The following is a 14,180-nucleotide window of genomic DNA, read 5'->3' on the forward strand; positions in this document are numbered from 1 at the left end:
AACTAAGGAATGTCATCAGTGCTAAAAGAGAAGGGGGTTTGTGGAGTGAAGGAGAAGGGGAGGGGGAGGAGAAAGAGGAGGAGGAGAGCTGTGGGTTCCTTAGCTTGGTTGTTTTCTGGCCAGGGTGGATTTGATTTAAATCGAGTTGATTTAAATCACAATTTAAATCATGATTTAAATCCCTAGTAAAAAGGCTTGATTTAAATCAACTCGATTTAAATCATAATTTTTAAAGAGCGACTGTCATCTCTGCTCCTCCTTTGACCCACCGTTGACTCACCGATAGTCCCAGTGTTGCAGAATATACAGCTACGTAACTAAGCTCCATTTCATGCTGAATGAACTAAATGATTTATGTATCTTAAATAGAAAACTATCTCACGATAGATTTTTACCCCAAAAGTTTTTTATTAAAATAAATTCGATAATAATCAAAAAAATCCAATTTAAATAAAAAAAGTCAGATTTAAATTAAAAAAAATCTGATTTTTTTTAAAAAAAAGCATTGATTTTTATCCACCCTGTTTCTGGCAGACGTTTCATGACCCAACTAGGGAACATCATCAGTGCTACAAGGGAGTGGGTTTGCTGGAGAGGAGGAGAAAGAGCAGGAAGAGGAAGAGGAAAACGGGGGGGGGGGTGTCCTTGGTGCTCTCTGAGCTTGATTGTTTTTCCCAACTAGGGAATATCATCTGTGCTATCTCGCCTTCGCCCTCATTCAGTCCTAGTTGCCATGACTGACCTTTTCTGTCTTCTCGCAGCTTCCAAGGAACTGCGATGGAGAAGTTGAAGCGGACGGTGGAGCAGGCCCGAGCTGCTTTCAATACGGGCAAGACGCGTCCGTTGGCTTTCCGGATCCAGCAGCTGAAAGCTCTGAAGAAGATGATGCAGGAGAAAGAGAAGGAGTTCTCCGCAGCCCTGAAGGCGGATCTCAACAAGGTCGGTGCGGTCACATTTGTGTGTGTTGACGTTGGTACGGAGAACGCTGGGGATGGAGCGGATACACAAGTAGCCGTTTGGTTGTCCGAATGCAGCTGACCTGGGGTTCCCTATTGCAGGTGGGATGAGGGCCCACTTCTCCCCGGGCCAGGGAGATTGTCAGACTTCGATGCTATCTCAAAATAAAATGAATTTCCAAACTGCCAATCTTTAAGGAAATCTTTTCTTGAATTGAGCACAGCCACCGGATCATGACTCAATGCGGACAAGACTGACCTTTTACCCCCCCAATCCCTCCCTTTCCGATCCCCAAATCTCTGCTTCTCATTGGCTATCTTCCAAGTCATTCTTCAGACTTCTTGTCTCGTCATTTCCCAGGAATGTCTCCCCCCTCCTCATTTCCACGACAACCCGACTTCAAAGGGATTTAGCAGGCAAAAGTTCAGAGCTTATCTCTCTCTCTCCTCTGCCAGCGTCGAAACGCTGACAGAGATCTTGCTTGGAAGGTGAGAAGAAAAAATCGACCACAATACACCGAGTTTCTCTTGCAAAGGAATTAGTTGTTGAAAGAGACTCAGGACTTCTTCTCCTGGCAGGGTTCAGGAAAACTGGAGGGGAGGGGGTCTGGGGAGATGGAAGTGGGGGCTGCTGCTCTCCCCTGATGATGCAGTAAAGTTTTAGCCCGAAGAGGAAGAAAATAGATGGTACTGTTAGCAAAACAGGAGCTTACACCAGGAAGTCAGGAAAGCGTGAGAAAGAAACTCAAGATTTTCCCATCTTGATTCTCCTTCATATATGGAAGAAATAGCGGTGGCTTTTAGTAAAACAGGAGCTTACCCAGGAAGTCAGGAAAGCGTGAGAAAGAAACTCAAGATTTTCCCATCTTGATTCTCCTTCATTTATGGAAGAAATAGCGGTGGCTTTTAGTAAAACAGGAGCTTACTCCAGGAAGTCAGGAAAGTGTGAGGAAGAAACTCAATATTTTCCCATCTTGATTCTCCTTCATATGTGGAAGAAATAGCGGTGGCTTTTAGTAAAACAGGAGCTTACACCAGGAAGTCAGGAAAGTGTGAGGAAGAAACTCAATATTTTCCCATCTTGATTCTCCTTCATATATGGAAGAAATAGCAGTGGCTTTTAGTAAAAAAGTCCCTTAGCAAACCATGGATTCATTTAATGACGGCTGTGTTTACTTTTCAACCTCCACTTTCACTTAATGACCTCCGGAGAAAAGACCCTAAAATCAGGTTTGACCCGCATTACAACTGTCCCCACTTAAGAACTGAAATTGCAGGCTCAATTACGATCAATAAAGGAGAATATTTGTAGCTCAGGGTTGACATGAGGGGTCTTCGGTGCTCTCTGAGCTTTGCTGGTTTTCAGCCCAATCAAAGAATCCCTTAAATCGCCCACACCCACGCAGACAGGCAAGACACAGGAATATAAACTGACAGCAAACAGCACTCCTTTCTACTGGTAGCACTGATGACGTTACCTAGTTGGGTCATGAAACGTCTACAAGCAAGCTCAGAGAGCACCAAGGACCCTGCAGTCGCCCTCCTCCTCCTCTTCCTCTTCCTCCTCCTCCTCCCCCCTCTTCCTCCTCCTCCTCCTCTTCTTCCTAAACCCCATTCCCTTCTAGCACTGAATATGTTACCTAGTTGGGTCATGAAAACGTCTACAAGAAAACAAGGAAACATACTAACATAAAACATAAGAGCTCTTATTTACTAAATTTATTAAATTTATTTGGTACCCCTCCCGTTACAAGGTGGCCCTTGCTTGTCTTTATCGATTTTCATGTATTTGCTACACAATTTTATATCAAACCCACCCACCCCTAACCGACACGGACGTGACTCTTGCAGAGTGAATTCAACAGCTTCAGCTACGAATTTATGATCGTCCTGGGCGAGATTGACCTGATGCTGGAGAAGCTTCCCGACTGGGCCAGCCCTCAGGCCGTGGAGAAGACAGTCCTGACATTGAGCGACAAGACCTACATCCAACGGGAGCCCCTCGGGGTAGTCTTGCTCATTGGGGCGTGGAACTACCCCTTCGTCTTGGTCATGCAGCCTCTGATAGCAGCCATCGCTGCCGGTAGGTGGTTTACTCACTTGAAATCCTCACCATCGGAATAGAGGTGGAAGGGACCCTGGAGGACTTCTAGTCCAACCCTCTTCTCAAGCAGGAGACACTATATACCATTTGAGACAAATGGCTGTCCAGTCTCTTCTTAAAAACCTCCAGTGATGAAGCACCCACAACTTCTGGTGGCAAGCAGTTCCACTGGTTAATTGTCCTCACCGTTGGGGAGTTTCTCCTCAATTCCAGGTTGCTTCTCTCCTCAATTCGTTTCCACCCATCGCTTCTTGTCCTGCCTTCTGGTGCTTTGGAGAATAGCTTGACTCCCTCTTCTTTGGGGCAGCCCCTGAGATATTGGAAAATACTGCTATCATGTCTCCCCTAGTCCTTCTTTTCATTAAACTAGACATACCCAAATCCTGCAACCGTTCTTCATATATTTCTAATCTCCAGACCTTTAATCATTTTAGTTGCTCTTCCTTGCACTTTTTCCAGTGTCTCAGCATCCTTTTTTCTAACGTGGTGACCAAAACTGGATGCAGGATTCCAGATGTTTTATTATTTATTATAATATAGATATAGATGTGTCCCAAAGGTGCTTTTTTTCCCAAGAGGCAACTGGACTTTCTGTTTTTGTTTTTGTTTTTTATTGCAAAAAGTTTATTTTTTATTTTTTTTTATTTTTTCAAACACACAAATTACATCTTTTCGGAACAGAGCCCTGATCCAGTCATCAATTTATACAGGTTTCTTTTTTCCCCATCTTTAACAAAATTTTGTATATTCTATTTTGCCATAACACTTATTTCTTAAGCTTAACTCACCTATCTCAACTAATACCATCTTTAAAAAAAAAAAAAATCAAATTTACTTAATCAAAACAATTACCCTTCTGTTAACCCCCCTTAAATCTTAATTCAATTAATACTTCATAGTACATTTCACAATTCTTACCCTAAATCCTCACTATTAACAATGCTTAATCTTAAATCACCTATCTCCCCTATTACCATCTTATTAAAAGTTTATTCTTATTTATTTAATCAAAACAATTTAATTTAATTAATCATATTTCTATGCCGCCCAATTCCCAAGGGACTCTGGGCAACTTACCCTTTTAATTACCCTTCTATTAATCCATTTTAAATCTCAATTCAATTAATACCTCATAATACATTTCACAATTCTTAGCCTAAATCCTATTAAGAATACAGGTCAAACATGTTTATGTTTCAAAATCTTATTTCCCTTTCTAAAAGTTCCCCACATTTTTTACTTCGTATAATGCTCAATAAATCTTTATTTCCCTATTACTTCACCAATTTTAGATCCTATCTCTAATCCCAAAAATATAGCAATTTAACCTTGAAACCTAGTTCTTAATTCAAATAAGACTACAATACAATTTTCGAATTATTTCCCACAATTCTATCTCTTTAACCATACCATTTGATTAATAAATAAATAAATAAATTTGACTTTCTGGTTTTTCTTTGAAGACATTTCGCTTCTCATCCAAGAAACTTCTTCAGGAATGAGGCAAAAAATTCCGTTGCTAAGTGAGACCTCCGTTAAGGGAACTTTGCCCCGTTTTACGACCTTTCTTGCCACAATTGTTAAACGAATTGCTGCCGTTGTTCAGTTAGTAACATGTTACTAAATGAATCTGGCTTCGCCGATCAAAAGGGGATCACGTAACCCCGAGACACTGCAGCCTTCGTCATAAATAGGAGCCAGTTGCTGAGTATCCGAATCACGTGACCACAGGGATACTGCAACGGTCGTAAGTGTGAAAAACGGCCATAAGTCACTTTTTAAAGTGGTGTTGTAACTTCGAATGGTCACTAAATGAGCTTTTGTAAGTCAAGGACGGCCTGTATCATAAAACATATAGCAAAAAAAACCCCGTAAAATAACATTCATTTCAATTCATTCTTAAAGACGGAATAAATACAGCTAGGCCTCAACTGGTAGCTTAGCAACAATTCCAAAATTGTTACCAAAACAATTTTCCAATTGTTACCAAAAAATTTTTTTCCAAAAAAAGCTACCTATGACCCAGAGGAGCGGGAGAAGTCACTTTGCTTAAAATCTGCACGATTCACTTAAGGACCACAAAGATTCACTCAGTGACCGTGGTAGAAACAGTTGTAAAGTCAGACCCGCCTCCCTTAACAACCGTTTTGCTTAACGGTGGAAATTCTGGGTTCCCCAAATGTGATGATAAGTCGACGGCTACCATGTTTCCCCGAAAATAAGACCCTGTCTTGTATTTTTTTGAACCCCAAAATAAGCGCTTGGCCTTATTTTCAGGGAGGTCTTATTTTGGGGGGGCGCGTGGAGCAAGATGGGGCTTCTCTTGCAGTCTTACCTGATTTCCAGCTCTGTGTTTAAATATTTTCGGGGAGGGCTTATTTTCAGGGGGGGCTTATTTTAGCACATGCGCTCCAAAAGCCCAATTGGGCTTATTATCAGGGGAGGTCTTATTTTCGGGGGAAACAGGGTACCTGTAATGGAGCGCGGGGGTTGGACTGGATGACCTCAGGGTGTCCTTTCATTCTCCATTCCTGCATTATGTGTTGTTTTTCAGGCAATGCTGTCGTGGTCAAGCCGTCGGAGGTCAGCGAGAACACAGCCAAGATGTTTGAAAAGCTGTTGCCTCAATACCTCGACAAGGTGAGGGTGAAGAATTGTTGCTGTGTGGCTTCGCGGTGTGGTTGCGTTTCATTTGCCAACAGCCAGGGCTTGTGCGTTTTTGTGCGTGTGGTTGTGTTTCACTCCAAAAGGCCACTATGTTGTGGCCCGTACGTGGCCTGTGCAGCTAGTAGCTGATTCCGACAGCGAGGAGGCTGGTGTGGTGCTGTGCCAGCAGCCTGTGCAGCTGGCACTAGAGTCAGACAATGAGGAGGCTGGAGAAGATGTGGTGCCAGAGGCGGGGATTCCGCCAGGGCCTTCAGAACCTCCAGAAGCTCCTTTAAGTGAAGAGGATGAAGAGGAGGAGCCTCTTCTCGATGCACGGGCACAAAAGGCAGGAGTGGCTCCTCAGGAGGAGGTCTCCTCGAGAGTAAGGCTTGGGGCTAATTGGCTACTCCCTTAGCCTATTTAAGGAGGAACACCGACTGAAGCAATTTGCAGGGAACAACTTCGTTCACTCTCCTTCGTGTCTTGATCTTAGTTCTCTTATCAGTTTCCTGCAAATTGCTTCTGGGCTTTCTGCCAACCGTAGTAAGATTATGATTATTTATTCTTTGGATTCTTGTAGGCTGTTAAGAAAGTTAATTAACAGCCTTTGTTTGAAAAAAAGACTGATTTAATTTAGTAAACGAAGGTTTGTACAGACTTTGTGTGCGCTGCGTTCTTTGGGGTCCGTAGCTGGGGCAGAACACACTACAGGAAGTTCTCGACCTACATCCATTCGTTTAGCGACCGTTCGAAGTTAGAAGAACACTAAAAGAAGTGGTACAGGTAGTCCTCTACTTACAACAGCTCATTTAGTGACCGTTCAAAGCTACCACGGCACTGAAAAAAAGGGACTTTGGGGCCATTTTTCACACTTAACGACCCTTGTAGCATTTCCAGGTTCACGTGATTTACATTCGGATGCTTGACAACTGACTCACATTTATGACGGTCGCAGCGTCCCAGAGTCGCGTGATCCCCTTTTGCGACCTTCTGATAAGTCCAGGAAGAACCTAGATTCATTTAACGACCGTGTGACTCATTGAAGAACTGCAGTGAATTCCCTTAAGAAATGTGGCAAGAAAAGTCGTAAAAAGGGGGCAAAATTCACTTAACAAATTTCTCAGTCAGCAACATAAATTTGGGGATCGGTTGTGGTCGTAAGTCGAGGACTACTTGTATATGGCCATTTTTTTTTCCCACACTTATGACCGTTGCAGCATCCCCACGTGACCAAGTTTTGGACGCTTGGCAACTGACTCGTATTTATGACGGTTGCAGTGTCCCTGGGGTCACGTGCTCCTCTTTTGCGACCTATGGGCAAGCGAAGTCATTAAGGTAGCTGGATTTACTTAACAACCATGTTATAACACCTGCAGTTATTCGCTTAACAACTGCAACAGAAAAAGTCGTAAAATGGGGCAAAACTCCCTGAACATCTCGTTTAGCAAGTTTGGGCTTCAATTTTGGGCCGCGCAGAGTGCGGCCCGCGCGGGTGGTAATGGGAGCGACATGGCGTTCCCATGTAACACCTCTCCTGCGCGAGCTGCACTGGCTCCCGGTGGTCTTCTGGGTGCGCTTCAAGGTTTTGGTTACCACCTTTAAAGCGCTCCATGGCTTAAGACCTGGGTACTTGCAGGACCACCTACTACCACCAATAGCCTCCCACCGGCCGGTACGCTCCCACAGAGAAGGGCTCCTCCAGGTGCCGTTGGCCAAACAATGCCAACTGGCGGCCCCCAGGGGGAGGGCCTTCTCTGTGGGGGCACCTACTATCTGGAACGAGCTCCCCCCAGAGATACGGAGGATCCCGGATCTGCGCACCTTCCGCCGCGCCTTAAAGACCTTTTTATTTCACCAGGCCGGCCTGGCCTAATTTTCCCCCTCTTTTATAAAAGATTTTTAAAATTTTAAATATCTTTTAGTATTTATATATTCAATTTTAAATTGGTTTTAAAAGTTTGGGGTTTTAAATTTGTCGGGGCCAAAATTATTTAATTTGATTTTATTCTATTTTTTAAATTTTGTATTGTATGTGTTTTTATTGTCTGGCTGTGCACCGCCCTGAGTCCTTCGGGAGTAGGGCGCTATAGAAATCTAATAAATAATAATAATAATAAAAAACCTTTCTTGCCACTGGTTGTTAAGTGAATCATTGCAATTCTTTAAGTGAGTCACATGGTTGTTAAGCGAATCCGGCTTCCTTGTTGACTTTGCTTGTCAGAAGGTCGCAAAAGGGGATCAACTGAGCCAGGACACTGCAACCGTCATAAATATGAAACTCGTTGCCAAGCATCTGAATTTTGATCCCATGATCCATGGGGATGCTGCAAAGATCATAACTCTGAAAAATAAGTCACATTTTCAGCGCCATTGTTAACTTTGGTCACTAAACAAACTGTTGTAAGTCAAGGACTGTCTTAGCCACTGTCTCTCCCTTAGCAGCATAAATGTTGAGGGTCAATTGTGCCGTAAGTCGAGGACTACCTACGTAAACCTCACCCTATTAAAACAGGACCAATTAAAATATTGAAAATGTTTTGAAGTTTTTTAAAAAAAACATTAAAATTAGAAATTAAAATGTTGAATGCTTCTTTTGAAGAACTAACCTTTGAAATTATAAGATTGTTTCAATTTTGATCAGGTGACCACGGACGATGCTGCGGCGGTCATAAGTGTGAAAAATTCACTTTTTCCAGTGCTGTTGTAACGTTGAGCAATCGCTGAACGAATCGTCGTAAGTCGAGGACTAGCTGCATGTGGAGATGAAAACCCATTTATTTATCTACAGGCGGTCCTCGACTTAACAACAGTTCATTTAGTGACCGTTAAAAATGACAACAGCACTGAAAAAAGTGAACTTACGACCATTTTTCACACTTAACAACCGTGGCAGCCTCCCTATGGTCACATGATTTATATTCGGATGCTTGACAACGGACTCATAGTTACGACGGTTGCAATGTCTGGGGTGGGTGGGTGTGTCACGTGATCCCGTTTTGCGACCTTCTGACCAGGAAAGTCCACCGGGAATCCAGATTCACTTAACAGCCATGTGACTCATTTAACAAATGCAAGGATTCGCTTAACAACGGTGGCAAGAAGAGTCATAAAATTTGGCAAACTCGCTTAACAAATATTTCACTTTGCAACATCTCTTTTGGGCTCAATTGTGGTCGTAATTCGAGGACTCTCTGTATCCCCTCTGTGTCCCCCCCACCTCCCACCCCAGGATCTGTATCCGGTGGTCAACGGAGGGGTGCCGGAGACGACGGAACTGCTGAAGCAAAGGTTCGACCACATCTTCTACACGGGCAACAGCGCCATTGGCAAAATTGTCATGGAAGCCGCCTCCAAGCATCTGACCCCCGTCACTCTCGAGCTGGGCGGGAAGAGCCCTTGTTACATCGATGAGGACTGCAATCTTGAGGTGGCTTGCAGGTGAGTTTGGCATCTTCATTGAGTGACCGAAGTTTCAACGGCACTGAAAAAAGTCCGCTTATGACCGTTTTTCACACTTACGACTGTTCCAGCATCCCCACGGTCACATGATCAAAACTGAGATGCTTGGCAACTGGCATGTATTTAAGAAGAGAAGAGAAGAGAAGAGAAGAAGAGAAAAGAGGCGGAGAGGAGAGGAGAGGAGGAGAGAAGAGTGTTGGGAGGGGAGAAGAGAAGAATAGAATTAAGAATTGAATAGATAGAATAGAATTAAAAATAGAATAGAATAAAATTTTAGAATAGAATAGAATTAAGAATAGAATAGAATAAAATTAAGAATAGAATAGAATTAAGAATAGAATAGAATAAAATTTAGAATAGAATTAAGAATAGAATAGAATTAAGAATAGAATAGAATAAAATTTAGAATAGAATAGAGAATAGAATAGAATAAAATTTAGAATAGAATAGAATTAAGAATAGAATAGAATAAAATTTAGAATAGAATAGAATTAAGAATAGAATAGAATAAAATTTAGAATAGAATTAAGAATAGAATAGAATTAAGAATAGAATAGAATAAAATTTAGAATAGAATAGAGAATAGAATAGAATAAAATTTAGAATAGAATAGAATTAAGAATAGAATAGAATAGAATTAAGAATAGAATAGAATTAAGAATAGAATAGAATAAAATTTAGAATAGAATAGAGAATAGAATAGAATAAAATTTAGAATAGAATAGAATTAAGAATAGAATAGAATAAAATTTAGAATAGAATTAAGAATAGAATAGAATTAAGAATAGAATAGAATTAAGAATAGAATAGAATAAAATTTAGAATAGAATAGAGAATAGAATAGAATAAAATTTAGAATAGAATAGAATTAAGAATAGAATAGAATAGAATTAAGAATAGAATAGAATTAAGAATAGAATAGAATAAAATTTAGAATAGAATAAAATTTAGAATAGAATAGAGAATAGAATAGAATAAAATTTAGAATAGAATAGAATTAAGAATAGAATAGAATAGAATTAAGAATAGAATAGAATAAAGAATAGAATAGAATAAAATTTAGAATAGAATAGAATAGAATAAAATTTAAAATAGAATAGAATAGAATTAAGAATAGAATAGAATAGATTAGAATACCGTGTTTCCCTGAAAATAAGACCCTGTCTTATATTTTTCTGAACCCCGAAAATCTTATCTGATTTTCAGCTCTGTCTCCCTAACCCTAATCAGAAGAAATGGTGGGGACCAGCTGTGCATGCGGTTAAATATTTTCAGGAAGGGCTTATTTTCAGGGGGGGGGATATTCCAGCTCATGCGCTCAAAAGCCCGATTGGGCTTATTATCAGGGGATGTCTTATTTTCGGGGAAACAGGGTAGAATAGGATATGGGTCCAGAATGTTAAATTTATACAGTCGCAGAATTTGAGGGAAAATTTCTATAAAATGTTTTATAGATGGCATTTAGATCCTAAGAAATTATCGTGTATGTATCCTAATGTTCAACCAAAATGCTGGAGATGCGATTGCTTAGATGCCACATATTACCATATGTGGTGGACTTGTAAGAAAGTGAAGGCTTTTTGGATAAAAATTTGGTGGGTCATGCAAAATGTTTTGAGAAAAAAACTTCAGTTTTCTCCACAATTGTTTTTATTGGGTATAGTTAAGGGTTTTACATTGGGTGAAACAAAGCTTATACTGTATATGGTGACAGCAGCGAGATTATTGATAGGTCAATATTGGAAAAATGATGCTTTGCCCACTATTGAAGAATGGACTTTGAAGATGGCCAGTTTTGCAGAGATGGCGAAGATTTCAGCATATTTAAAAGATCGAACTCAAGAGACTTATGTATGGGAGTGGAAAAAGTGGATAGACTATGTGTAGAATAAATATCAAACTAGGAAATATCAGATAGCTTTTAGCTGAATGAATGTATTATGTAGGGATAGATTAATTGAGTTTTATGAAGGTATAAATGGTATATAGGGAGTGGAGGGGTTTAAGTTTCATAAAATGTATTTTTCATTAGGATTTTATTTTGTGGAAGTCCTGGGGGGAAAAGGGGAGGGTTAGGGAGGGTTTGGGGGGTTTGTGGGGGGGGGGGGGGGGGAAACTGGGGAGAAAATGTATTTGTAAAACTTTTTAAATAAATAAATAAATAAAAAGATAAATAAATACAAAATTATGCATATACCCACATAGATTATATGACAGAGAGAAACAACACAGTCTAGTTCGGATGTATACGTGTACATGGTGAGAAAAACGAATCTTGCGAGTTTACCAGACGGATGGCCTAGGGAACAAAGCTCTTCCAGAATCTGGTAGTCCTTCTATAGATACTTCGGAACCTCCTCCCATAACTGAGCAACAGAAATAGACCGTGAAGTGGGTATGTGGGGTCTCTAACAATGCTTTGAGCTCTAAGCACATAGCAATTTTAAGCAATATCCTGAATGACGGGAAGCAAACTTCCTGTAATCTTCTCCACTGTCCTCACCACTCTCTGTAGGGACTTTCTATGTGAGGCACTGCGGCCACCAAACCAAACCGGGATGCGGTTTGTTAAAACGCTCTCCGTGGTGCCTCTGTAAAAAGTGGCCAGGACAGAAGGAGAAAGAGGTGCTCTCCTCATCCAACGCAGGAAATGCAGATGCTGGTTTGCACGCTTCAATTTAGGATTTCGTGAATTGGAATTTTTTAAAATTCCAATTACGGTCGTAAATCGAGTTCTACCTGTAATGTGGATCCCTGGCCTGAACCTGGGGTTCGGCTGGATGACCTCTGGAGAGCCCCTTCCTACTCTTAACCTTCTGGGATTCTTTAATCCTTTTAGGCGGATTGCGTGGGGGAAGTACATGAATTGTGGCCAGACCTGCATTGCCCCGGATTATATCCTATGCAGTCCATCCATTCAGAAGACCGTTGTGGAGATCATTAAAAAGACCGTCAAGGTAAGAACTAGGCCGGGGGTCTCCTGTGTCTGGGAAAGGCCAATTCCTGTTGTGGGGCAAGACAGGGTCATGACGGCATCAGAATTTGGGAGTTTCTGGGCAAATGCCAGTTGACTCTTCAAAAACAGAGAAACGTGCGTTGCTCCTTGACCAAAACTCCAGAGGAAACTTTTTTCCTCCGCCGGGATTAGCAGCAAAGCAGCTTCCATTGCAAGCTGTAGCACAAAGATTTTGGGGTAACAATAAAAGGGAAGTTGCTTGTCTTTTGCACTGATGGATTAGCAAAAGCCTCCTGGTGGTGCAGCTGCAGGAGAAGGGCGTAATCCCCAACCCCAACCCTTCGAGGTAGGCCAGGCCATGAGACAAACCCCAAAGGCAAACCCCACAGGCATAAAATAACAGAATCTTAATACAGTAAATACAAATTTACAAATTCTTCCCTTTTATATTGAAGGAAATCAGGCTGGAAAAATCGGTCTTTTTTTCCCCATCCTTCCTTCTGTTTTTTTTTCTCTCTTTCCTTCCTTCCTCCCTATTTTTTCTTTTTTCCTTTCTTCTTTCTCCCTCGCTCCCTCCTTCCTTCCTTCCTTCTGGTTTTTTTCTCTCTTTCCTTCCTTCCTTCCTATTTTTTCTTTTTTCCTTTCTTCTTTCTCCCTCACTCCCTCCTTCCTGCCTTCCTTCCTTCCTTCCTTCCTTCCTTCCTTCTGGTTTTTCCTCTCTTTCCTTCCTTCCTTCCTCCCTATTTTGTCCTTTCTCCCTCCCTCCCTCCTTCCTTCCTTCCTTCTGTTTTTTCCTCTCTATCCTTCCTTCGTCCCAATTTTGTCCTTCCTTCCTTCCTCCCTCCCTCCCTTCTTTTTTCCCCTCTCTTTCCTTCCTTCCTCCCTATTTTGTCCTTTCTCCCTCCCTTCCTCCTTCCTTCCATTTTTTCCTCTCTTTCCTTCCTTCTTACCTATTTTTTCCTTTTTCCCTTCCTCCCTCCCTCCCTCCCTCCTTCCTTCCTTCCTTCTGTTTTTTCCTCTCTATCCTTCCTTCGTCCCAATTTTGTCCTTCCTTCCTTCCTTCCTCCCTCCCTCCCTCCCTTCTTTTTTCCCCTCTTTCCTTCCTTCCTCCCTATTTTGTCCTTTCTCCCTCCCTTCCTCCTTCCTTCCATTTTTTCCTCTCTTTCCTTCCTTCTTACCTATTTTTTCCTTTTTCCCTCCCTCCCTCCTTCCTCCCTCCTTTCTTCCTTCCTTCCGTCCTTCCTACCTATTTTTCACTTTCCCCTCCCTCCCTTCTTCCTTCCTTCCTTGTGTTTTTTCCTCTTTCCTTCCTCCCTCCCTCCTTCTTTCCTATTTTTTACTTTCTCCTACCTTCCTTCCTTCCTTCCTATTTTTTACTTTCCCCTTCCTTCCTTCCTTCCTTCCTCCCTCCCTCCCTCGCTCTTAAAAATCAGGCACAACTCACTTAACCGTCTCTCTTAGTGACAGAAGCTCCGTCCCAATTGCGGTCGTAAGTCGAGGACTAGCCGGTCCTGATTACCTAGAGCAGGGGTGTCTAACTCAAGGCCCAGGGGCCGGATCCGGCCTGCGTGGTGCTTAGATCTGGCCCACAGGGCCACCCTGGAAACAGTGAGGGACTGGCCCGCAGTGTCTCTGCATACGGCACTCCCAAGCTCCGTTTTTGCTGGCAGAGCGTTGCAGGAGGCCGTCGCAGCCGTAAACGGAGCTCGGGAGTCTGTTTGTGCTTGGGCCCCCACAGGCGCCCCCAACACGAGTGACGTCGAGCTGGCCACGGTGACCCCGGCCCCCCAAGGTCAAACACAACCTCGATGCGGCCCTCAATGAAATCGAGTTTGACCCCCCCCCCGGCCTGGAGTGAGCCTTCCATGTTGATTCCCTTGCAGGAGTTCTACGGCGAGAACGTTAAGGACTCCCCGGATTACGAGCGGATTGTGAACAAGCGTCATTTCAAGAGACTGATGGGCCTTTTGGAAGGACAGAAGGTGGCCTACGGGGGCGAAACGGATGAGTCCGCCTGCTTCATAGGTGAGCCCCCAAACCAGTCAGATGCCCCAAAACC

General features: G+C 42.4%; 1 protein-coding gene across 1 annotated transcript in view; it reads left to right on the forward strand.

The window, feature by feature from the left end:
* The window catches only part of LOC139308456 (aldehyde dehydrogenase family 3 member A2-like), a 46,451-nt gene that overhangs the window by 18,791 nt on the left and 13,480 nt on the right, over nucleotides 1-14,180 (forward strand). The window contains 6 exon segments of the mRNA XM_070931984.1: nucleotides 762-939; nucleotides 2,808-3,039; nucleotides 5,615-5,700; nucleotides 8,936-9,144; nucleotides 12,005-12,122; nucleotides 14,005-14,146. Coding sequence (XP_070788085.1) covers nucleotides 778-939; nucleotides 2,808-3,039; nucleotides 5,615-5,700; nucleotides 8,936-9,144; nucleotides 12,005-12,122; nucleotides 14,005-14,146 — 949 coding nt within the window. The 5' untranslated portion in view covers nucleotides 762-777.

Source organism: Pituophis catenifer, unplaced genomic scaffold, assembly GCF_029215685.1.
Source record: "Pituophis catenifer annectens isolate HBS135680 unplaced genomic scaffold, rPitCat1.0.hap2 SCAF_1, whole genome shotgun sequence".
NCBI classification, from domain to species: domain Eukaryota; kingdom Metazoa; phylum Chordata; class Lepidosauria; order Squamata; family Colubridae; genus Pituophis; species Pituophis catenifer.